Here is a 24,996-nt window from a genome sequence, read left to right on the forward strand (position 1 = left end):
GAAGGAATGGTATGTACAGACTGGAGCAGGACAGAACAATACTGTAGTGTTTTTGTTAAATTCTATGGTCAGTACTCTCGATTTTAGAAAATTGTGAGGCGAACTAATTGATGTAATGTAAGATGCTAATGGGATTTGACAAAGTAGAAGTAGCGAAGATGTTTCCCTTTGTAGGATCATCTAGAATGAGAGGCCACAGTTTTCAGATAAAGGGTGGCGGATTTGAAACAGAATTCCTTCTCTCAATGAGCTGTGAATCTGTGGAATTCATGGCCCTAAACTGAAGTGGAGTAAATTTAAGGAGGAGACAGATGGATCTTTAATTGGTAACAGGTTGAATGGTTATGGAGAGCAGGCAGGAGGGTGGAGTTGAGACTGAGATGAGATCAGCCACGATGGTGGAGCACGATCAAGCGGCTAAATGGCCTACTCTTGCTCCAAGTGCTTATCTTCTCTGGTTTTACCGTGAACTCATCCCTGGTTGAATAAAACTCCGAATTTGAACATTGTACTTTTTTTTTGTTCCCTCCCGCAGTCACGCCCCCTGGTGTCCAGCGTGTAAGCAAATCCAGGCCGATTGGGAGGACCTCGGGAAGTCCAGCAGGGAGCTTGGCATCCACGTGGGAAAGATAGATGTCACTCGGGAGCCAGGTACGTGCAGGGTTAGCTGTGTGCTGACTTGCGCTGGGCTAGGTTTATGACCTGATGCATTCTGGAGGGGTCATAGGTCATGCACGCGGACTGGGGGCCTCCGAAGCTGACAACGATGGTGGCTGTGGGGAGGACCCTCGGATGTTCCAGTTGTGAGTTCAAGGCCCAGTCCGAATGTATATAACCCCAGCTACGAGGTGGAAACCGTGGCGACGTGTTCCAGGTGGTCTCACCGAATTGTGAGGCCATTCAGCCCACCGGCTCTTCAACCGAGCATCTGTTACCCAGCCCTTGTGTGCCATTTCTGTCTGAGCAAACGTCCAGTCAATTTGCATAATTGAACCCGCCTCCTGCATGTTTCTAGGCAGTGCGTTCTACACCCCCAACAGCTCGCTGGGTGTGAGACCATTTTCTCTCATGTCACCCTTGCTGTTTTTACACATCCCCCTTAAATCTCTGCCGTCTCGTTCTTGCTCTTTGTTCAAACAGGAACGGTTTCTCCCGATGTGCTCTGTCCAACCCGCTCGCGATTTTGAAGACTTCTTTCGAGATCGCCTCTCTGCACCCTCCCCCAGGGAGAACAATCCCAACTTCTTCAATCGACCATTTCTCGCCAGTGGTACCTTTCTAACACATCTCTTCTGCTCTCTGTCTGTCCAGTGCATTCACCTTTTTCCTATGAGGTGGCACGTGCAGTACTCCAGTTGATGTCTGTCAGAACTGTTAAAGTACAGGAGGATATTCAGCCCATCATTACTGTACTAGTTCTGTTACCTGTTCTATTGCTAATACATCTGAAGTCGTTTGGAGTCTGGCACAGTTTTCTTGTTAGTAATAGTTAATATGCCTGGCGTTCATGTTACCTGTCCACAGTTAGTCATGCTGAGATAACAAGGTGTAGAGCTTTATGAACACAGCAGGCCAAGCAGCAGCAAAGGAGCAGGAAAGCTGACGTTTCGGGTCTAGACCTTTGGAAGCAGGGCCTAGACCTGAAACGTCAGCTCTCCTGCTCCCCTGATGCTGCTTGGCCTGCTGTGTTCAGCCAGCTCTGTACCTTGTTACCTCCGAATCTCGAGCATCTGCAGCTCCTTTTCTGCTGAGGCTAATCTGTGGCCTATCCTCCACTGCTGACTACTGAAGAACCCTTGGTCTCACGCAGGGATTCTGCACTGACTGGGGCAGCACGGTGGCTCAGCGGTTAGCACCGCTGCCTCACCGCGCCAGGGACCTGGGTTCGATTCCACCCTCGGGCGACTCTGCCACCTCTGTGGGGGGTTCCTCCGGGTGCTCTGGTTTCCTCCCACCCTCCAAAGGTGTGTGGGTTAGGGTGGATTGGCTGTGCTAAATTGCCCCGTAGTGTCCAGGGAAGTGCAGGTTAAGTGGATTAGCCGTGGGAAGTGCAGGGTTACAGGAATAGGGTCTGGGTGGGACGCACTTTGGAGGGCTGGGACAGACTTGATGGGCCGGATGGCCTCTTACTGCACTATAGGGATTCAGTGATTCAATGACAAGGCACAATTTGTCCAGGTCAGTGGTAAGCTTCATTCTGTAGATGAGAGCACCTTCTCACTATTCTCAGAAAAGGCCAGATCTGAGGTTCTTCACCCATTGGCATGTGCTCTTTATCTGCCAACAGATGTAGCTTAGCAGAAGGGGTGCCGTGTCACGTTCGCTGAGCCTGATAAATGGTGGGCTATCTTGCTGCTGCACCACTTCTATTTGCATTTGGACACCTCTGTCCGCTTGCCACCAACTTCCGACATGGGATCGCGCCAGTTGTCAAGCACTAAAATGGAGTTACTGCTCTCGGGACCCCCACCCCCTGCCGTATTTAAGAACTGCGGATGCTGGAGATTGGAAACGAGCAGAAATTTCCGGAGAAGTGCAGCAGGTCCAGCAGCACCTGAGGAGAGAAAAGCAAGAGTTAACACTTGTGTGTCCAGTGACCCATCAGAGCTGCTTTCTTGCCAGAGATGCTGCCAGCCCTGCCGAGTTTCTCCAGCAATTTCTGTTTTTGTTTGTGGGAGGCTCTGATCCGAAATTGTTTTCGGACGGGCCGAGGAGCTGTCGGAACTTTGCTGGCAGTTTGTTTGTGGCCATGTTCATGGTTTAATGTGCTCGTTTGAAGTGGGGTGGATTTTATAGAGGTGTTGAAGTCTTGCCCAGTGATGATGCCCTCTTTGGGGGTATTAGTGCTGCCAATGTTGGGTCTTACTCTGGGGATCCGGGTCAGAAATCTACCTGCTGACCAATCAGAGCAGGACAACTCTGCTTGCAAGCGCCCCTGCTCAGGCAGTGGCGGCTGTGGGAATGACACCTGCCAGATTCCCAGGAGAACAGAGTGATCTCTAAGACCATAAGGTAGAGGAGCAGAATTAGGCCATTCAGCCCATTGAATCTGCTGCGCCATTCATTTGTCTATTTCTTGGCCGAATTCTCCTGCCGATTCCCCTTTTAACTTTGATCTGCTAAGTCCCCACATGTAAGTGATATTGGGAGGGTTTTGGCAGGGGATGGTATGAGGTTTGTATGGGAAGGAGAAGGAGGGGGAAAGGGGGTTGGTAATTGAAAGGGGATGACTTCTTCTTGATGCCACCTTCCTTTAAAGGGCCGTGAATCTGCGGCGTTTGTCACCCCAGAGTGTGCTGGGTAAATTTAAGTCCGGGATAGGCAGAATTTTAATTAGTAAAGGTAAAGCGACTCTTAACAGACTGTAGCCTTGCTCTCGTTGGAGAGAGATGACTGAAGGGGGTGCGGGTTTAACCTGAGGGTCACCACGCTTCAGGTAAGAAGGTGAATCCTTTCTAATAATGCAGGATTGTGGGGAAATTGAACCCGTGCTGCTCTGGTCACTCTGTATCACAAAGCAGCCATCCAACCTGTGGAGCTAACTGACCCCTTATTTAGTTAGTAACTGGTTAAAAGGTTCACAGGGAACGGCCAGGAAAGCGAGGTCGAGGCCGAGATGAGTTGGCTGTGATCAAATTGAAATGGGAGAGCAGATTTGAGAGGCTGAATGGCCTACTTCTGCACCTAGCTCTTTTATATGAACCATTACTAGATGCAGAGGAAGCCAGTGTTCAAAGCTGGGAAATAGTTACTGAACACTGCAGTTTAGTATTGGACTTTTGTTCAAAGGTTGACCCAGGTTTCAGAAATGCCCTCTTATGGAGTGCCCTTCACAGGTCATAAGAGGGCATGCCATCTGCACTGTAGTGTGGTATATTTGGGTGTGGGAGGACATTGAATCAGGTGCAAGGGTGCCATGTGAATGCCATCCTGCTTCTGCCCAAATTGAGGTCCTCCTGCCAATTAAGGTCCTAAGTGGACAATGCATGCCGCCCTGGTCAACATGACCCCAATTGAAGCTGGACCTGTCTTACTGAAGGAGCACCACAAGTAAGCAGACCCTGTGGACTGCTGGGGTTGGAGTGGTTGACGGGGGGAGAGGGGTAGAGGGAGATGGTGGTTGTCCTTCTTTCACAAGGCATGAGCGCCCGACTGAGAGTGCTGGCATTGGGAAGGCGCCTTTCTTTGCAATGCATCATGCCACATCCCCCAGCCTCCATCTCCTTCCCATTACTATCCCCTTTGCTATTTAAAAAGCTATCTCCTCAAATTTATTCACCGTGCTATGGTGTCTCGAACTCCACAGACTCACTACCCTTTTGAGAGAAGTAATTCCTCCCCATCTGTGTTTTAAGTCTGCTACCCCGACCCGAAAGTATAACTGCTCATTCCAGATTTCCCCATATAAGGAAACATTCACTCTGCATCTGCTTTGTCAATCTGCTTCAGCATCTTATAGACCTCAATAAGATCCCCTCTCATTCTTCAAAACTTGTTTGAGAATAGTCCTGACCTGCAGAATCTCTCCTCATTCGAAAAGCATATCGTCTCTGCAAATAGCATAGTTAAACTCCCTCTGAACCGCCTCACATGCAATTACATCCTTCCGCAAGGAATGAGACCAAAACTTTGTACAGTATTCCGGGGACTGTCTCACCCATAGTTGTACAGTTGCGGCAACACTTCCTTACTTTCAGACCCAATTTCTTTACCAATATAACTCCATTTGCCCTCCTTATTACCTAATGGAACTGTATATTAGCTTTCATTGATTCATGCACAAGGACACCCAAATCCCTCTGCACCAAAACATCTCCCACAATGCCATATTTGTCTGACCAAAATCGATAGCCATCATGTGCCTTTTGAAGCCTTTGGTCTGCAGGGTGTGTGTTTTCAATTCAGTTCCATTCCTTTCAACCACAGTGCATGTGACTCTCGCATCCACTTCTGGTTGCCCGGTTAGAAGAACGATGTAATTAAGCTGGAGACGGTTCAGAAGAGATTCTTGATGGATATGGAAGGTGTTCTAAAGGAAGGCTGGGACTTTTTTCACTGGAGTGTATGAGGTTGTGAGATGCCTGATGGAGCTTTACAGAATCGTGAGAGGTACAAGTAGGTTTGGTGGTAGGCGTCTCCTCCCTAGGGTGGGGGATTTCTAGACTAGAGGGCACATTTATAATGAGAGAGAATTTTAAAAAAAAAAGACAATTGGAGCAAATTTTTGACAGAGGATTGTTCACATGTGGAATGACCTTTCAGAGGAAGTATTGGGTGCAGGCCCAGTTATAACATTTAAAACATATTCTGACCAGTACCGGAATAGGAATGGTTTGCAGGGACATGGGCAGGAGCAGGCAGATGGGACTAGTAGAGTTTGGGATCGGGGTTGGTATTGACTGGTCGGACAGAAGGGCCAGTTTCTGTGCTGTATGACTCAATGAGACCTTCAGAGTGGCTTTTGTTTTCAGTGAAATTTGTGATGACGTGAACTAATTTGATACATTTGCAATTCGAATTGGAATGCGTTAAGTGCCCAATAATTGCACATTGCAGAAGGAATAACTCCTGTAAAGTGCACTACTCTGTGTCTCATAGAATCTGGATGAGCAAATTAGTTTAATCAGATTTGAGAGTCTTCTGCAGAAGAAGAGGACATCTTAATGTGCACACTTAAATTGATAGAACTTGTTTATGTCAATTGGGTTAATTTTGAGAAATGAATTTGCAGAAAACCATCCTTTTTGAAGTACCACTCCAGGCACTTCAGCATAAGTAGTGAGTTGGGGAGTGCAGTTCTGTTGGAGGTGCAGCTTTTTGGCTTCGAGAACTGAGGTTCTGTCTGCTCTCTCAAGTGGGTATAAAGTATGCCTTGGCACTGTTGTGGACAAGGGTCATAGGGGGAGGCGGGGTAGGGTTTGGTGCCAGGGTTGGGGGTGGGCAGAGAAAGTGGATTTATCCCCACAATCTTAACCGGTGATTATTTCACCATCACCGAAGCAGGCTGTTTGATCAATAAAGTGGTAATGTTTCCAGAGGAACACAAGTCATAGATTCATACAGCACAGAAACAGACCTTTCGGTCTAACCAGCCCATGCCGAACATAATCCCAAACTAAACTAGTCCCACCCGTGTGCTCCTGGCCCATATCCCTCCAAACCTTTCCCATTCGTGAACTTATCCAAATGTCTTTTAAATGCTGTAACTATACCCACGTTCACCGCTTCCTCAGGAAGTTCATTCCACACATGAGCCACCCTCTGTGTAATAAAACAAAAATTGCCACTCATGTATTCTTTAAATATTTCTCTTCTTGCCCTAAAAATGTGCCTCCTAGTGTTGAAATCCCACATCCTAGGGAAAAGACAACTATCATTGCATCTAGGCCTGAAACGTCAGCCTTCCTGCTCGTCTGCTGCTTGGCCTGCTGTGTCCATCCAGCCCTAAACCTTGTTACCTACCATGAACCCGATCTGTGTCCCTCATTATTTTATAAACTTCTACAAGGTTGCCTCAACCTGCGATGCTCCAGTGAAAAATGCCCCCAACTGGCAGCGAGTTTAACCTGAGGGTCACCAGGCCTCAGTTGAGGGAAGAGCTGGAGTAGGAGATTACTCCCCAGCAACTTCAGTAACATACGAAGGAAACAAACATTGGAGTTTGACTCATAATAACTAACAAACTAAAGGCATCTCTTACTTGATCCAGACAATTTCCGCATGCATTTGAGGCATGAGGAGGCTCCGTTAACTGCACGGACCCCCATTTACCTTCAGCAGAAAGACCTCAGACTGTGGTCCTTCTCTGCTGCACCTTGGCAGCAGCTGCCCCAAGCTTTACTGCGCCCCTCAGCACGTTGTCCTGGCCCTTAGCATGTGCCAGCCTCCAACACTGGGTCGAGGTTGGGTGTGAGAATTGAACCCGTGCTGCTGGCAAGCACTTCACATCACAAACCAGCTGTCTGGGCACCTGAGCTGGTCATTCTCACATGATTACAGAGGCTGGCGTGGATGAGTTGGGCTGAAGGGCCTGCTTCCGTGCTGTGGACCTCCATGACTCGATCTCGCGGTTGTGTGTTTTTCTTTTACGACAGCTGTGGTTACACTTTCACAATCGCTCGAATTTTAAATAGCTCTGAAATTCTTTGGCGGGCATCATGGGCGCTATGGAAAAGCAGGTTTTGAAATCTGGACGTGCTGGTTAGTGAACTGTATAAATCGATCTGTATCTGCATGAGTTTGCAGATAATTCGTTCGCAACTGAAATAATGAAGTAGGCGAATTGTTACAATCCAGAGAAATGATCTTGCAAAGTATTTGGATGCCGTTTAGATTATCGGGACATTACATCGTGGTCTTTTTCCTGTGTCAACAAACTGCCTCTGTGTTTTATTTCAGATAAATCAGTACAAAATATATACTCGGAATCAATTTGTTCTTGTTTTTCATATTGAGTTAAATAAGCTAAAGCTGCATTAAAACTTTTAAAGAGGGTTTTGCTTCTATGTTTGGTTCGTTCTCAACAATCAGAAGTCTTGTGCAGGGGAACTGTTCTGCAAAAAGCATGGAATTATATTGCACTTCATCATACCGTCCAGTAGCTTCACAGCTGAGAAATTGCTTAATAAGCTGTATTCCCTGTTTAAAATCTGGTAGCCACTTTGTGGGAAGTACATTGTGGTGGTGATGACATTGACCGAATAAACTAGACCCTGAGGTTTTGCTGGTTTTCCCCTCCAGTCAATGTACTGGTCATACTGGAGCTATATCAAGGGCGTAAGCATCTGCGGAAATGTTGTGGGCAGAAGATATTGAAGTGTGTGATCAGCCATGATTGTGTTAGACAGAGAACAGGAGTAGGCCGTCCAGCCCACTGCATAATCCAGCTGTTTCCCGCTTTCTGCCCACATCCTTTGATCCCTAAGGACTATAATTTTGTAGAATTCCGACAGCAGGTCATTCAGCCCATTAAGCCCACACCGACTCTCTGAAGGGCTTCCCACCCAGACCCACCCCCTATCCTATCCCTGTAACCCTACATTACCAATGGCTAACCCACCTACCCTGCACATCCCTGGACACTAAGGGTAATTTAGCATGGCCAATCCACCCGAACCAACACATCTTTAGGCTGCGGGAGGAAACCCACGCAGACTCGGGGAGAATGTGCAAACTCCACACAGACAGTCGCCTGAGGCTGGAATCGAATCCGGGTCCCTGACATTGTGAGTCAGCAGTGCTAACCGCTGATCCACTGTACCACCGTTAATAAAGGAGATATTTATCTCCCTTTAGTAGTAGATCAGGTTCAGTGTGCTGAAAAACACACTCTTGCTCTTTTGTTTGAACAAGACGATAAGAGTGAGGGCTAGTTTCATGGTCTGTCTCACTCACCGGTTCTATTCCCTTCGGGGACTGCCTCCTTGAGGGAAGATTTCACCAGTCGCCAAGGTGGTTCCTGAAGTTTAAATTCAAATTAATAAACTCTGGGACTGAAAGTGGGATCTCTGCATGACAACTGACGACTATAATTGTTGGGGAAAGCCCATGTCCTTTTAGGAAAGAAAATCTACCATCTTTACCTGGTCTGGCCGACATGTGACTCCAGGCCCAGAGCCATAGGGTGGCCTCTGAATTGCCTTCTGGAAATGACCCCAGCAGGGCACCTGGTGATCAGGGGTGGACAATAAATGCTGAACTTTCCCATGACACCTTCGTCCCACGGGAAAGTTAAGAAGTTAATGACATTTCTCCCAATTTTAGGATCCATGGCATCCAGTAGCTGATGGGAGTGGTCTTGTCACCTGTTAGTTTTTGGGATGTCTGCGTGACACACACTAGGGATGTTTGTCAGACACATATCGGCACAGCTCGTTCACTGTTGGTGGGACTTTGTGCAATGTTCTGAGTGCTCTTGGGTCACGTGCGCTGTAGCAGCTGACTACTGTGAGCAGGGAATGGGGAAAATAAATGTTGACCCAGCCAGTGATGCCCGCATCCTCAGAATGTGACTTCTCGTTTTAGGAAGTGAGCTAATCTGCCTGGTTTCATGTCAACTGTCTCGACCTCGGAGCTCAGTAATTAGAGAGCAAACTGCCCTAATTGCAGAGGATAAAGTATCCCAGCGGTTTCCTGCTCAACGAGAGGTTTGAGAAAGTCATCTGTAGGCTTTTATGGTGAAGATCTGAAACCATTAATCAGCCCTTTTGAAGAGAGAGGGTGTGTGGCGGAAACGCTCGCACCTTTTTAAGCTTATATTTTGCATCTTCGAGGAACGTGCCTTCCATTCTTGTGAACAAAGATGCTGCTCGAAAATAAAATACCAGTGTGTGGGAGGAGGTACACTGCTGTGTGGATAGGGTGAACAGCCAAGGTCTTTTCTCCAGGGGAGGAGAGTCCAAAACTAGAGGGCATAGGCTTAAGGTGAGAGTGGAAAGATTTAAAGGGGACCTAAGGGGCAATTTTTTGACACAGGGTGGTATGTGTATGGAAGGAGCTGCCAGAGGAAGTGGTGGAGGCTGGCACAATGACAACATTTAAAAGGCATCTGGATGGGTACATGGATAGGAAGGGTTTAGGAGGATAGGGGCCAAATGCTGGAAAATGGGACAAGGTTAATTTAGGGTATCTGATAGGCGTGGACAATTTGGACCGAAGGGACAGTTTCTGTGCTGTATGACTCTACTGTGGTAACAACAGTGTGTTGACCAGAGACTCTCGCCAGAGGATAGGCTGTCAGCCCCTTTCCTGTGCTGGTGACATCAGGATGCTTACCGTCCAAGTCAAAAAGAGACTCCGAGGTGTGCTGCCATGGTGTTTGATTGTTCGACAGTGTCCCACTTTGGGGAAGCGGTCTTCAGTCGCATGAGGAGAGCTGATTCAGGGGTATTGTTGAAGCTGCAACGACTGCAGTGGCTTTTACCAGTATACCCGAAGTCCCAACCAAAGCCAGAAGTTGCTGGAAGAACTCATCAGGTCTGGCAGCATCAGCGAAAGAAATCGGAGTTAACAGTTCGGGGCCCAGCCACCCTTCCTCAGAACGGTGGACTGGAAACGCTAACTCTGATTTCTTTCCACGGATGCTGCTGGACCAGCTGAGCGTTTTGTGTTTGTTTCTGATTTCCGGCATCTGTCGTGTTTTGTTTTCAGTTGCTTTTTAATTTAGTACCTGGAGTCCCAGCTGATTCCCAGCGTCACTGAACGTGTACGCCACTTAGTGTTCTGGATGCCGGGCAGCCTCTGTCAAAGCCTCCAAAGCAGGAGGTAGGGAGAAACTTCCTTAGCCAGAGAGTGGTGAATCTGTGGAATTCACTGCCACAGAAGGCCGCGGAGGCCGGGTCATTGAGTATATTTAAGACTGAGATAGATAGGTTCTTGATTATCAAGGGTTATGGGGAGAAAGCAGGACAATGGGAAGGAGGAAATTACTGGCCATGATTGAATGGCAGAGCAGACTCGATGGGCTGAGTAGCCTAATTTCTGCTCCTATGTCTTATGGTTTCATAGGAAGTTTTCAGCGGAATTGTTCCTGTGACATGAGCTGCCTTGCTGTTTGAGTCTTAACTGGAGCGCTGCCATGCGGTGCTGTTATAATTGTATCCCTTTGACTTAAACTGCAATGCCAGAGCGTTTATTTGTTTGAAAATGCACCTTGACTCATGTCACGTGAACTTTGCATTGGAAATGCAGTGTGTTGTATTTCTGGATGAGGACCAGGACTGGATTGCAGAATTACTGGCTATCGAGCTGGTCGTGTTTTAGCATTTGGACGCTGCTGTTCACGTTGCCGAAAATATAAGCACCCATCTCCCGTCTCACAGAGGGGTCCACAGGTGGAACGTGTCCCCGTAAGGGAACCTCAGTGTTGCCGCCTTTGGTCTGAGTAATGGTGAAGGCCTGGTGTTGAAATTGCGCGACAGTCTTATATTTTCTTTCTCCTCTAAATCAGGTTTGAGTGGCCGTTTCTTTGTCACCACCCTGCCAACCATTTACCAGTAAGTACACGTTGATTGCTGTCATAGCTGCCCTGCTGTCTTTATTCCTGCGCGGGGAATGAAAAACTGCATTCGCTCGAGCAGGATTTACACTGGCCTTCGCGTTTTCTGGATGCTCGGATTGCTTCCCTCAATCTCGGTATTTTGCTAAACTGAACCCCCTCAGCTCTGTGGCCTTATGCTAGTTGTGTAAGAATACTGTGAAATCTCTAACGCTCTCCTGGCACGGAGGTAGCGTCCCCCACTCCCAAACGCCCCAAAGCTGGGAGCCCTGGGTTCAAGTCCCACCCACTCCCTGGCAATGTCTTTTCAATAGATCAATTCAAACACATCTGCAGTGAGGGTCTTATTATTTGCACCCCCCGCCCCGGCAAATTGATAGGAATGCCCCATCTTCCCACCAGCTCTGCATGTGTCACTTTTATTTTCTACAGTCAGTGACCGAGGCTTCTTAGCACCTTCCAAACCCACAACCACGTTCACTTAGAAGGACAAGGGCAGCACACGATATGAGAACACCAGCACCTCCAGCCCCCTCAACGTCCCAACTTGGAAATGTATCACCATTCTTTGGACTGTCGCTGGGGTCAAAATCCTGGAATTCCCTCCCTTAGGGCTTCGTGGGTCAAGCCGCAGCGGGTGGACTGCAGCGGTTCGAGGAGGCAGCTCACCACCACCTTCTCGAGGGGCAAGGAGAGGTGGGCATCGAATGCCTGCCGGGCCAGCCATGCCCTGAATGAATTAGGGAGACGGCGTAAAATGCCGTTGCTGTGATTCGCAAAAGATCTAGCTGAGGGGTGCAGTGTTTTTCCCCCCCCTCTGCCGAGTTACCTGTGTTCCCCAATCCTGGAACCTTGAGGATAAAATGGTCAAATCTTACTGTGTTTGTTGGTCCAAGATGCCAGGAACAAGGCAGAGTTCGTGCTTCCACGCCTTACTGAAGACAGACAGCTGGGCCGATGCAGTGCTAGCATTCCTATTGCTAGCTCCCCATTATTTATCATTTCACTCAATTGTGCTGCAATGAGCTGCTGCACTTCGAGCCTCCCCGCACTTTTTTTATTTGTGATTTTTCTACGTGCCTGTAACTTGCTCAACTGTGTGTTTTCTTTTTCAATTGACCTGAGCTTCAGGCTTCAGCACCACCCTGTATGTCATTGTTTCCCTCCTGTCAGTGCCAAAGAAGGTGCTTTTCGGAAATATCATGGAGCGAGGATGCTGGAGGATTTCCAGAGTTTCATTAAGGAGAAGAAGTGGGAGGCAGTCGAATCGATTAGCGGGTGGAAATCTCCATCTTCTGTCGTGTAATGACTACATTTCTTTTATGGTAGAAGTAAATATTTGACGCTGGCAGGCTGCTTGATGCTAATGCCGATGAGTCAGAGATACACTGTGTTACTTCCAGAGTCACGTACATTTAACCCTTGGTCGTCATGAGTTGTGTTTCTTCACTCCCTTACTCACTCCTTTGAGTGAGGGCTTATTGGGGTGAGGGGAGGGGGTGAAGCAGGACTAGGTTCGGATACAAGACCCTGACGGCCTGTTTTGCTCAGTGGGAGGCACTCTCACCTCTGAATGAGGCAATTAGCGGGTTTGAGCCCCTCGCTCCAGGGATTGGGCCACAAAACTCGCGGGTACAGTGTAGGAGTGGAGGGGGGAGCGGGACATGGTGCTGCGGCAGTGGGGCGGCACTGTGGGAGGGGAGAGGGGTCTGGCACTGTCTGGGCGGAGGGTGTAGGCGCTGTCTGAGGGGGGGAGGGGGGGGACAGTGCTGGGCAGAGGTTGGGGCGGTGCTGCCTGAAGTTGGGGGAGGGGGGCAGTGAGGCACTGTCAGAGGGAGGGGCTGACATTTGGATGGAGTTGTTGAACCAAGACCCTGTGCTCCTAGCCTGAAGGTGGATTAGTCGGGTGGTACTTCCTCCCTGTTGCCCTGAGCACCAGCTAATTAATAGGTGAATGCTGTTAATTCCTTAAACATCCCTCTGGATAGTTGTATTTGTTTATAAGTTAGTCCTGGCCTCCCAACAAGCCAGCAGCTCACTAAAGTGGTGTGGCTCACCATTACCCTTCTCAAGGGTAACAGATGTGAGCATTATCCATGAGACCTGGGTCCCATTATTGAACTTGTTTCGCTGCCTGATGGACTGTGCTCTGTGCTAATTGCCTGCAAAGCTTTCTGCACCACAGCAGTGATGCTATCTCCAGGTTTGTAGGGAGCTCTGTCAAAGCCTCAGGCAGTGCAGGCTCGACAACTGAATCGAGGCAAGTCCCTATCCGTAGCCCCCTCCCCCCGCCCCCCAAATTTTCTCCTTCTCCTCTTCTTCCCCCCCCCCCGCAAATTTTCTCCTTCCCCTCTTCCTCCTCCCCCCCCACTTTCTCCTTCTCCTCCTCCCCCCCCCCACTTTCTCCTTCTCCTCCTCCCACTTTCTCCTTCTCCTCCTCCGCCCCCCACTTTCTCCTTCTCTTCCTCCGCCCCCCACTTTCTCCTTCTCTTCCTCCGCCCCCCACTTTCTCCTTCTCTTCCTCCGCCCCCCACTTTCTCCTTCTCCTCCTCCGCCCCCCACTTTCTCCTTCTCCTCCTCCGCCCCCCACTTTCTCCTTCTCCTCCTCCGCCCCCCACTTTCTCCTTCTCCTCCTCCGCCCCCCACTTTCTCCTTCTCCTCCTCCGCCCCCCACTTTCTCCTTCTCCTCCTCCCCCCCCCACTTTCTCCTCCTCCTCCCCCCCCACTTTCTCCTCCTTCCCCCCCCCACTTTCTCCTCCTTCCCCCCCCCCCCACTTTCTCCTCCTTCCCCCCCCCCCACTTTCTCCTCCTTCCCCCCCCCCACTTTCTCCTCCTTCCCCCCCCCCCACTTTCTCCTCCTTCCCCCCCCCCACTTTCTCCTCCTTCCCCCCCCCCCACTTTCTCCTCCTTCCCCCCCCCCACTTTCTCCTCCTTCCCCCCCCCCCACTTTCTCCTCCTTCCCCCCCCCCCCACTTTCTCCTCCTTCCCCCCCCCCCACTTTCTCCTCCTTCCCCCCCCCCCCACTTTCTCCTCCTTCACTCCCCCCACTTTCTCCTCCTTCCCCCCCCCCCACTTTCTCCTCCTTCCCCCCCCCCCACTTTCTCCTCCTTCCCCCCCCCCACTTTCTCCTCCTTCCCCCCCCCCCCACTTTCTCCTTCCTCCACCCTTTTTTTTCCTCCTTCTCCCCACTTCTTTGTACTTCCTCCCTCCCCACTTTCCCCTCCCCAGTTTCTTCCCCCCCCAACTTTTTGGCGGAGGGTCTCCATCACTTCAGCCCCTTTTGGATTAGTATTGAATACCTCAGAGAGAAGCCATTCAGCCCCTAGTGGCTGTCCTGATCCATTTCAATGCTGTCTCCCTGCCCTGAAGCAAGAGTTTTGACAGAGGAGTGGGGTCGACTCTTTTCCTGCCAATTAATCTGCTTTTGTTCTTCCCTCATCTTCCTTTTAGAATGTCTGGGATGGCCAGTCTTTTCCAACTCTCCGTCTGGATCAGGGTGAGTGTGAGTGAAAGCGCACAAGACCATTCGCATAATGATCAAGTTTTGCTGTCTGTTCACTGTTGGGAATATTATGATTGTGGAATATTCTTGCAGAATCATAATACTTGTCTGTAATACCCTGCGCGGCCCATTGGCAGCATTCACTAATTTTAAAGTTGGACCCAAAATGAACAAATGTTTCAGTTGTTGAGGAAAATGTCATGCGTTTCACTAAAAAGCACAAGAGTACTGTAGAAGAGCACAGGGAACGCTGGAGAAACTTGGGCTGTGCAGATCGATTAAACAGAGTTCATGTTTGGAGTCCAGTATGACACTTCTCTAGAACTGGTTCAATCCGTGTTCTTCACAAGGAGTATTCAGTTCTGAATAGCTCCTGTTTCTCTCTCCTCCCACCCACTGCCAGACCTGGTGATTTCCTCCAGCTTTCTGTTTGTGTCCGATTTCCAGCATCCGCAGTATTTTGCCTTCGTAAGAGCACGTAAGATTGTGTGCCAAATTGTGACCCCCAAGGCAGTGGGGTGTCTGAGATCGGTGCAAATGATGCTTTTCTTCTTCTGCCTCCCAGAGATTCGGCTACACGGGTTCATGTGCTCCCCTCAGAATTCCTTCCCCGGCTTTGTTCTGATAGTTTTTTTTTTAAAGTTAGCTTTGTGTTTGATCTCGCTGGAGTGAGGCAATGCATGAAATTAATTGCAGTGAATAGTAGATTCTCCGAAGCGGGAAGCCCACAGGAACGGCAGTATGATCGGCGAGCTGTATTTTGTAATGTCGTTTTATTATTAATTGAATTCACCAGGGAGCACCCGGAATGATATTGTAGTGTAGGAGTTGTGAGTTAGCGAAGGATGGGGGTTCGAATATCGTCCTTGCTTTTAGGACTTGGGGAGACCATTCAGTCACTGGGTCACACAGCACAGAAACTGACCCTTCGGTCCAACCAGTCCGTGTTCCCAAACGAAAACTGCGCCACCTGCCTGAGCTCGGCCCATATCCCCCCAAACATTTCTTTCTTTACGTACTGTCCGAAATGTCTCTTAAATGTTATCTGCATTCACCACTTTGCCAGTGTGTCACACACAAACCGCTCTCTGTTAATCAAAAAATTGCCCCTAGTATGATTTTTTTTTAAATCTTTCTCCTCTCACCTTAAAAATATCTCCAGTATTCTTGAAGTTGTCCCACCCTAGGGAAAAACATTTGCTGTTTGTCTTATCTGTACCCTTCGTGATTTTTGTAAACCTTTTAGGTCACCCCTCGACCTCGTACGCTTCAGTGAGAAAAGCCTGAGGCTCCTCTTGGATAACTCAAACCCTCCATTCCTGGCAGCATCCTGCTAAACCTTTTCTGAGCCCTCCCCAGTTTATTAATATCCTTCCTATAAAAGGGCAACCAGAGCTGGACAGTACTCCAGAACAGGCCTTTGTTGGTCACCTTGTCACGCTGTTGGATCGAGGTTGATCTGCACTTTGATCTCATTTACTTGCCCATTTTCTCCCAGCATGCACTCAGCAGTTCATCAAAGGTCCTTGCATAGCATCGTCTGAACCCACAACCACTTCCGTACAGGAGGGCAGGAGTAGCAGATGCGTGGAAACGCTGCCCCCTGCAGGTTCCCGTCCAAGCCACTCACTCCCTTGACTTGGAAATATATCGGCCGTTCCTGGGTCAAGGTCTTGGAATCCCCTCCTCTCGCAACATCGTGGGCCAACCCACAACACGTGGAGTTCTGAAACCCAGAAGCGGTTCCTTGGTTCGTTGACTCTACTCAGACCTTCTGCACTTAACCCAGTTTCCAGCACTTACATGTTCAGTTTCTTCTGCGCACATCCCGGCAATGCCTTCCAGACTCTCACCACCCTCTGGGTGAAAATCGTTTTCCTTCAATCCCCTAAAAACCACCTGCCCTCGACCTGAGACTGATGCCCCCATGTTATTGACGCTTCAGCAAAGAGGGGAGCTGCCTCTTGCTCACCCTGTTCATGGCCCTCATAAGCTCGCGCAGTTCCCCCTCGGGCTTCTCTGCTCAAATCGAGCTTATCCAGCCTCTCCATGTGAAATGCTCCATTCCAGGCGATGTTCTGGTGAATCTTCTCTGCACCCCCTCCCATGGACTGTAGCAGTTCGAAAAGGTGATGGTGCGCTGCCTTCTCCATGGCAACTGGGGACAGGCCCCAAAATCTGATCCAGCCAGCAATGCCCACTTCTCACAACTATATAAATTAATGCATTTAATTCAGAGAAGTGAGGTCTCAGTTCAACTGTTTGAATTGTTTTGCCAGAGTGAGTCTGAGGGATTTCCACTATTTTGTGAGTCGTGTCTTGGACATTTAAAGATTTCACTCTGAAGTAGCTCAACTGTAATGTTAACATTGGCTTCTCTTTTTAACCTGGATTCATCCTGCAGCAGAAATATGTTCTCTAAGTCTTCCTTATCCAATCCGTGTGATTATCATAGAATCCCGACCGTGCGGAAGCAGGCCATTCTACCTATTGAAATCACACAGACCCTTCGATGAGCATCTCACTGAGATCAGCCCCTCTCTCCCTGTAACCCTGCGATTTAGCGCAGCCAGTCCACCCTAACCCTGCGCATCTTTGGACTGTGGGAGGAAACCAGAGCACCCGGAGGAAACCCACACAGACATGGGGAGAATGTGCAAACTCCACACAGTCAGTCACCTGAGGGTGGAATCGAACCCGCGTCCCTGCCACTGTCAGCCACCTTGCTGCTTCATCAGGATCTTTTAACTGGATCACCCGATGAGCTTCTGAAACCCTTGTTGACGTGCTGAGCTCTCAATCTAACTATTCAACTCTTGCTGTGCTGTAAACTGAGTTGCTCTGTCTCCGTGCCAGTCTTCACTGCGATACACAAAACTGAAGACAATACTCCACAAACAACAGCCTTTCGACCCTCAGTGTAGTTTTGCACAGAACCCTGGCTGCCTTTTTCAGCTGTTCCTTGCATCCTGTGGTGTATTTGCGGCACTCTCTGCCCCTTCTTAATGACAGAGTTGAGTGGCCTAATTCTGCTCCTGTGTCCCACGGTCATTTAACCATTTTGCTCCACCTGGAGTCTCGGCCAGGATGGACATTCAGAGAAACAGGCGTGACCTGATGGGCCAAATGATCTCTTTTGGCACCGTAAGGATTCTGAGATCACTCGGCCTCTTTTTTGTGCTTGTGGGCCAATGGAGGTAGGATGTGGATCCAACTATGATGTAATTGAAGAACAGTACAGGCTGGATGGACTGAATGGCATTCCTCCATTTTACTCAGGGCTGTTGCAACCAAATAGGCAAAAGAACTGGGATCAGCCTGGAAAGAGACCCTCCTGTTTGGATTCTGATGTTTTTCTTCCATTCAAATCCATTGATAAACTTGTCACGGGTCCTTTTGCGTTAACCCCAGCCCACCGAGGGATTGCTGGTCCTGTTTTCCCAGGAGCTGAGGGGTGACCTTCCAGAAGTTTATAAAATTATGGGAGGCGGCATGGATAATGCTTTTTCCCTAGGGTAGGGGAACTCAAAACGAGAGGGGCATAAGTTTAAGGCGAGAGGGGAGAGATTTCAAAGGTCCCTGCGGGACACCTTTTTCATGCGCAGTGTGCTGTGTGTATAGAATGAGCTGCCAGAGGAAGTGGTGGAGGCTGGTACAATTGGAACATTTAAAAGGCATCTGGATGGATACATGAATAGGAAGGGTTTAGAGGGATATGGGCCAAATGCTGGCAAATGAGGCTAGATTTATCTAGGATATCTGGTCAGCATGGATGAGTTGGACCAAAAGGTCTGTTTCTGTGCTGTACAAATCTATGACTGTATGAATGAATAATTAGGAATAAAGTGGAACCCCACAATCTCAAAACGCTGAAAAATTCATGACCATTCACCTTGTTCCCTGATGTTGAGGGTCATTGATTCTTCTACTGATGGAGGGAGGTTGGACCTAGTCTTTGATGCAATTGACGCCTGTGCTGAAAATCTCTTCCACTGTGGAGTGGACATTTGTGTATTCGTCAATCTAAATGCTAGCTTTTTGTAAAGGAAAGCTGTGAAGTCAGAAGTTTGTTTGTTACAGTGATGTCTAGGTTATCTTTCAATTTCAAAGATTGGACTCTACAATGCCAGGTACAGACTATACAATGGACAAAACCGCAGAGAGAGAGAGAGAGAGAGAGAGCGAGAGAGAGAGAGAGAACAACTAGCCCATCTCTCAGAGCTCTTTAATCTCTTCAACTTCTCTTTGATTTAATGCTTCAGATCAAGTGAATGTGTTATGAAAATCAATGCGGTTTGGATGCCCCAGGAGCTTTAGCTGAAGAGATGATATTGAAGAAGCACACCCTGGCTAATTCCATGGCTGGGATTCTAAATTGGCTTTCTTAAGATCTGTCAATAGCATGGATCTTTAATTTTTTAAGAGAGCGAGCATGCATTTGAAATGCACAAGTTGAAACAGCAAATCCTTTTGAGTGTAATTTGCGGATGGAAAATTGACAGGCAGCTTTTCATCCACACGTTGTGTACTTTCCCCCTGTCTGGTTTCTTAAAGCTTCCGATTTTTCTTTAAACGGAAATGCGAATGGGAACCAGAGTAGTCCATTCGGCCCTTTGAGCTTGCTGTGCCATTCAGCACGATCATGGCTGATCGACCAACTCTGTACCTTTTTGATCCCTTTAGGTTGAAGAACTGTATCTAACTCCTTTTGAAAACGTTCATTGTTTTGACCGCAACTGCTTTATGTGGCAGAGAACCCCACAGGCTCCCAAATCCCTGGGTTTCTCATCATCTTTGCCCTAACTGGCCTGCCCTGTGACCACCCCCATCAACACGGACATCATTCCTGTGTCTACTGTGTCTCGTCCTGATAGAATTCTATAGATTTCTACAAGATTAGCTGTTAAAACTGATTTACAGTGAAGACATGGTAACTGGGACTTTTGTGACATAGTAGAGGCGTCCCTTCCTCTGAACTTGGAGACCCAGGTTCAAGTTCCAGCTGCTCCAGAGGTGCACAATAGCTAGAGGGATGGCAATGGCAGCTTTCATTTACCCTGCTGTTTAGCCCTGAATTTGTCATAGGTCTTCTCAAATATCAGGCTTTGGGGCTTTGAAAGCTGCGGTGACCCCAGAGCTGGGAGAACAAGGGGGTGTGGTGGTGGATTCATGTATGTTTTGGGAGGTTGGTTTGATATGATTTATCAACGTCACGTGCTCCTAGGTACAAGGAAGAGTTTTGTTTTGCATGTCGCGAAGGGAGATCACACCGCACACAGTGCATGAGGGTAATAGAATGGAGCGAGGAATACAATGTTACTGCTGAAGAGAAGGTGCACCAGGAACAAAGTCCGCACTAAGTTTGGAATTTGAGAGGTTCGATCAGAAGTCTGGTAACAGTCTAGTAACAGCCAGCTCCACACCTTGTTATCTCCGATTCTCCAGCATCTGCAGTTCCTGCTGTCTCTGGGACCAGTCTAGTTTGGGATTATGTTCGGCGTGGACTGGTTGGACTGAAGGGCCTGTTTCTGTGCTGTATGACTGACTGCTGTTTGTGCTGTCTTAGTTTCACTTGTTGTGTAAGAGACCAAAATGAGAGATCTTTTGATTGCTAAGCCGTTATTAGTAAATCCAGAAGGGACTTCTGGAGAAACTCCTTCTTTTACCCTGGAGAATGTGGGAATCATTCCCACAAGGAGCAGTTCAGGAAAATGTCGCAGCTTCCCCTGTTCTAGGAGGAATAAACAGACAATGGAGGAAGAGGAAAGGTATGGAGGGATCTGTTGATGAGGTGAGAGGTGATTTGTGCAGAGCATAAATATTTTTGTGTTCGGCTGTGTTATTTCTATTTGAAGGTGTGTGTCAGTCGCTTTGAAAACTAACAAGGTTGTAAAAGGAATGAAATAGTTGAAACCTGAACAGATTTCTGTAAGTGTCCATTCAAAGTTGATTTGTTCTTTGTCTTAAAAAAAAACCAAAAGAACCGTGGACGCTAGAAATCTGAAACAAAAACAGAAATTGCTGGAAAAGCTCTGCAGGTCGGCCAGCATCTGTGGAGAGAAATCGGTGTTAACGTTTCAGGTCTGCTGACCCTGAGAAGTAGTTCCAGCAGTTCTGTTTTGTTTCAGCTTTATCAATAAAACTGTGTGACCCTGCATTTGTTTAGTGTCGAGAGCTTCAGTTTGATGTAGTCTGCCCCAGACTTGCTGGTCTGTAGCCTGCCTGCTTTCAAGCCCTTTGCCCTCATTGCCCTCTCCTGTTCCCAATCCCATCATCTGTTCATTCCCCTTTGGAAAATCTCCAGTGCCCGTCTGTCCTGACTTTGCACTGAGGTTTTGGCACCACCTGCTGGCCGAAGGCTGACAGTGCTGGTTGTAATGCCTGTACTGACCAATGTGTGTCACTAGATAGAGCGTGGTCAACATGGTGAGTGTAATTTTGACATCTACTGTATTTATATTGCAGTGATTATTTTTGTATTGTATTTATTTTAAATTTATCTTAAAGGTTAATCTATTTAGGATTGTAAGCATTTAGAAATACACACAGTTTTATCATAGAATCCTTACAGTGTAGAAGCAGACCATTCAGCCCATCGAGTCCACCTATCTCTTCTAACTCCATTTTCCAGCACTAGGCCTATAGCCTTGGCTTTGCGAGTGTACATCTAAATACTTCTTCAATGTTATGAGGGTTTCCGCCTCTACTGCCCATACAGGCAATGAATTCCAGATTCGCTCCGGATAAAAAAACTTTCCTTACATCCCCTTTTAACCTCTTAATAAAAACCAAAAGAATTGCGGATGCTGTAAATCAGGAACAAAAACAGAAGTTGCTAGAAAAGCTCACTAGGTCTGGCAGCATCTGTGAAGGAGAAAACAGAGTTAACGTTTCAGGTCCTGTGACCTTGATTTGGGACTGCGAGTTCTAAGGTCACTGGATCTGAAATGTTATCTCTGTTTTTTCTCTTCACAGATGCTGCTAGACCTGCTGAGCTTTTCCAACAACTTCTGTTTTTATCCCTTTAACCTCCTTTCCCTTTTCCTTAAATCTACACCTCCTGGTCATTTATCTCCCCCCCCCCCCCCCCACCCCTTCAAGGTGACAAGTTTCCTGTCTAAGCTGCCTGTCTATGGGGAGTGATTTATTTTCTTGTAAAAATAAAATTCATCCAGGAACACAGTGAAGTATTTCAAACAGTGTGTTGCTTCATTTGAACGTAACTCTGGTGTTGCCATTGATTCCTATGAGAAATTGTGCTTCACTTAAAGTTGCGATTTTTTTTTTCCAGGAATAAAATAGCAACCGGCCTTAAATACAGGTGCTAACCCCAGTTCTGTTTCAGATAGAAAAAGATTCTGGTTTGTAAATTCGAAGTGAGGCATCAAGATTAAAAACCCTCTGCTTTCCTTGAACTGGTCAGCACTGCGTGGAAAATCTGCTTTGTTGCATTGGCAAAACTCCTGTCTGTTTGCTGGTGGAGCTCTGGGGAAAGGCCCTGGTGTAAGTTTAAACTGCTGTGTATGGAATGGGAAGTCAGTGATGGCTTCTTATCAAATATTTAACATACATTTCTTCCCTTGATGTGATGTTGTTTCTTGTTTGCAGCTGCCGGTGAGTCAGGGGTAACAAGCATCATTTCGTGTAAATTCTCGATCAGTTTCTCAATGTGAGGTATCTTCTTTGTGTTTGTTGCAGCAAATGCACAGTTACCTGACTGAAACACTGGGGATCCCAGCTTGGGGCTCGTACATTATCTTTGCAGTGGCTACTCTAGTGACAGGTCTCATTCTTGGCCTGGTAAGTCAGTGCGTACGTACAGATCTCGAATCGAAATCGGATGTTTAACGCGCGAGGGGCTGAGACAAAAGGATTACGTTTAGCTCCCCAAGATCAGTAGTGTTGGAGAGTTGGGAACATGGGTTGTTAGGTTTGAATAATTTTTTTTCTTCAGGATGAAAGGTATTGAGTTGGGTGAAATAAGCCAGGCCAGACTGTGGGTGGGAAAGGGGGCATTTCAAATGGAAGCTGCTTTTTCAGTCATCACTGCGCCTATTCCATGCATCTGTTTTCAATGTGCCTGTCTTAAACCTCTTTTTCTGCACCCCCCCCCCCCATTTCTCTATTACCGCAACTCCTTATCTGTCTAAGCAGACCAGTTGTCACATCCTCCTTCCCTTCTCTCTCACTCTATCTCTCCTGTGCTCTCTAAATGTCTGTGTACCCATATCACTCTATCTGTCTGCCTGTGTGTCTCTCTTTTTCTCTCACTCTGTATCTATGTGTATCTCTTTATCTATCTCTGTATTGCTCTGTCTGTATCTCTCCTTTTCAGTCAGTGTCCTGCCTTGCCCTTTCTCTCTCTGTGCCTCTGTACCCATATCCCTCTCCCTCTCTCGGTATTTATGTGTATCTCTTTATCTGCCTCTGTGTCCTGCCTTGCCCTCTCTCTCACGCTATCTCTGACTCTGTCTGTACGTTTCTCCTAGTCTACTTTGCTTGATGAAAGCAGGACACTTTGTTTTGTTGAGGGGAATAAGGAAGGAAATGAATTGATCTTTGCTGCATGGTGGTTTGTGGGACCTTGCTGTGCGACACCTCAGGAGCTCTCTGGAGCTCGCTGGTGGTGGTCCTGACATAGTGCTGCCGTAGCTCCTCAACAGTTGGTTTGTTTTCCCCCACGCTGGTGCCGCTTCTGTCCCAGTTTCTGTGCACGCCTGTGAGCCCAAATGAGTCATAGAATCCTGACAGTGTGGGGATAAAAAAGGCCATTCAGCCCACTGTGTCTGCGCCTACCCTCTGAAGAGCATCCCACCCTATCTCTATATTTAGCAAGGCCAATCCACCCCACCTGCACTGTGGGTGGGGGGGTCGCGGAGCCGATGCACCCGGAGGAAACCCACGCAGACATGGGGAAAATGTGCAAACTCCACACAGACTGTCACCCGAGGCTGGAATTGAACCTGTGTCCCTGGCGCAGTGAGGTAGCAGTGCTAATCTAATATGTTGCATTCACTGTTCACAATGTGGTTTCCTCTACACTGGGGAAATGAAGCGTAGACTTGGCGACCGCTTCGTGGAACATCTACGTTCTGCTCGCAAAAAAAAAAGACCCTGAACTACCTGTTACCTGCCCCTTCAATGCACCACCTTGCTCCCTGGCCAACATCTCTGCCTCTGGCCTGCTACAGCGTTCCAGTGAAGCCCAGTGCAAGCTGGAGGAACAACACCTCATTTTCAGCTTGGGGGCCCTACAGCCCTTCAGACTCAATATTGAGTTCAATAATTTTAGGACCTAAACTCTCCCATGTCCCAGGCCCCCACCCCATACACCAGGCCTTGTTAGCACATAGCCCGCCACTACACACCCCCTGTTAGTCACTAACAGTCCCCATTAACAACTATTCACCCTCCCAGCCTGATCGTTACCAACTGTCCAACTGTCTTTCTCTCTCTTTGGGCTCTATCCTATCCTTTGCTCCCTACCCCACCCACCTCTCTATTTTCTGCATACAAACTGATGTTTTCCCAGCCACCATCAGTTCTGAGGAAGGGTCACCGAGCCCGAAGTGTTTAGCTCTGTTTTCTCCTCCACGGATGCTGCCCAGACCGGCTGAGCTTTTCCAGCAACTTTGTTTTAGTTCCTAACCACTGCGCCAGTTTGTTTCCCCATCTCACCGTGCGCTTTTTTAACTTGGTGAAATTGCCCGTTTGTTTATTTCCTTCTGACTGTACTATGCTGACAAACTACTGGAGGCGTGGGAACCTTCTGGAAGGCTTAAAAGTTTTGAATTCTGTCAAGTCGCAAATGAAATGATTTTGCTTGTTTCCCTCTTCAGGGCACAGTGGTTTTTTTTGATGTCATGTGTTATTATTTTAAAAACTGTGTTTTTGGGATATATTTTGCATTTGTTCTTAGTTAAAGTTTATTTCGATATAAATCGTTCACAATGAGTTGCACATTATTGACGTTTTCTTGACATCAGAGCTGTGCAAAATTCTGTCCAAGTGGGTGCAATGTATACTCTTTAAATTTCCTATTTGTCACCAAACTAGTACTGTTTTTGTCTTCCTTTAGTTTTTAGTCCTAATTGCTGATTGTATATGTCCCCCGAAACGGCAACAAAAATATGAGGTTACAGGTAAGAGATTTGCAAATTGAGAGCCAAAGTTAAATTCCAAATTTAATGTTGATCTTGTTCTTTGTGCACCTTCTTTGCAGCTGTAACTTTGTATTCCCCACTCTGCTCAATCTTTGCATGTTACGATCTTCCTGTACTGCATGCAAAACAAAACTTTTCACTGTGTTTAAGTATATGTGACAGTAATAAATCACTTTACCCATCTGTTTTCTATTCTGTAGCGAATTTGTAACCACATCAGATAGGTGCAATGATGTTTCATTTTGCCTTGCAGAAATGCTGAATTAGGGTACGGTTTTGTTTTTCTGTGTTCCACTACATCTGTCTGTTTGTTCTGCCGTGATTTGCATCTCACT

General features: G+C 47.7%; 1 protein-coding gene across 3 annotated transcripts in view; it reads left to right on the forward strand.

The window, feature by feature from the left end:
- Positions 1-24,996, forward strand: part of tmx4 (thioredoxin-related transmembrane protein 4) — a 46,539-nt gene that overhangs the window by 16,873 nt on the left and 4,670 nt on the right. For all 3 annotated transcript variants that reach the window (XM_048536774.2, XM_048536772.2, XM_048536775.2), the window contains exons 2-7: positions 536-651; positions 10,949-10,994; positions 12,170-12,298; positions 14,447-14,492; positions 22,197-22,298; positions 24,577-24,640. In XM_048536774.2, the coding sequence (XP_048392731.1) occupies positions 536-651; positions 10,949-10,994; positions 12,170-12,298; positions 14,447-14,492; positions 22,197-22,298; positions 24,577-24,640 (503 nt within the window). The remainder of the gene's footprint in view (positions 1-535; positions 652-10,948; positions 10,995-12,169; positions 12,299-14,446; positions 14,493-22,196; positions 22,299-24,576; positions 24,641-24,996) is intronic.

The sequence above is a fragment of the Stegostoma tigrinum genome, chromosome 9 (genome assembly GCF_030684315.1).
Source record: "Stegostoma tigrinum isolate sSteTig4 chromosome 9, sSteTig4.hap1, whole genome shotgun sequence".
Lineage (NCBI taxonomy): Eukaryota > Metazoa > Chordata > Chondrichthyes > Orectolobiformes > Stegostomatidae > Stegostoma > Stegostoma tigrinum.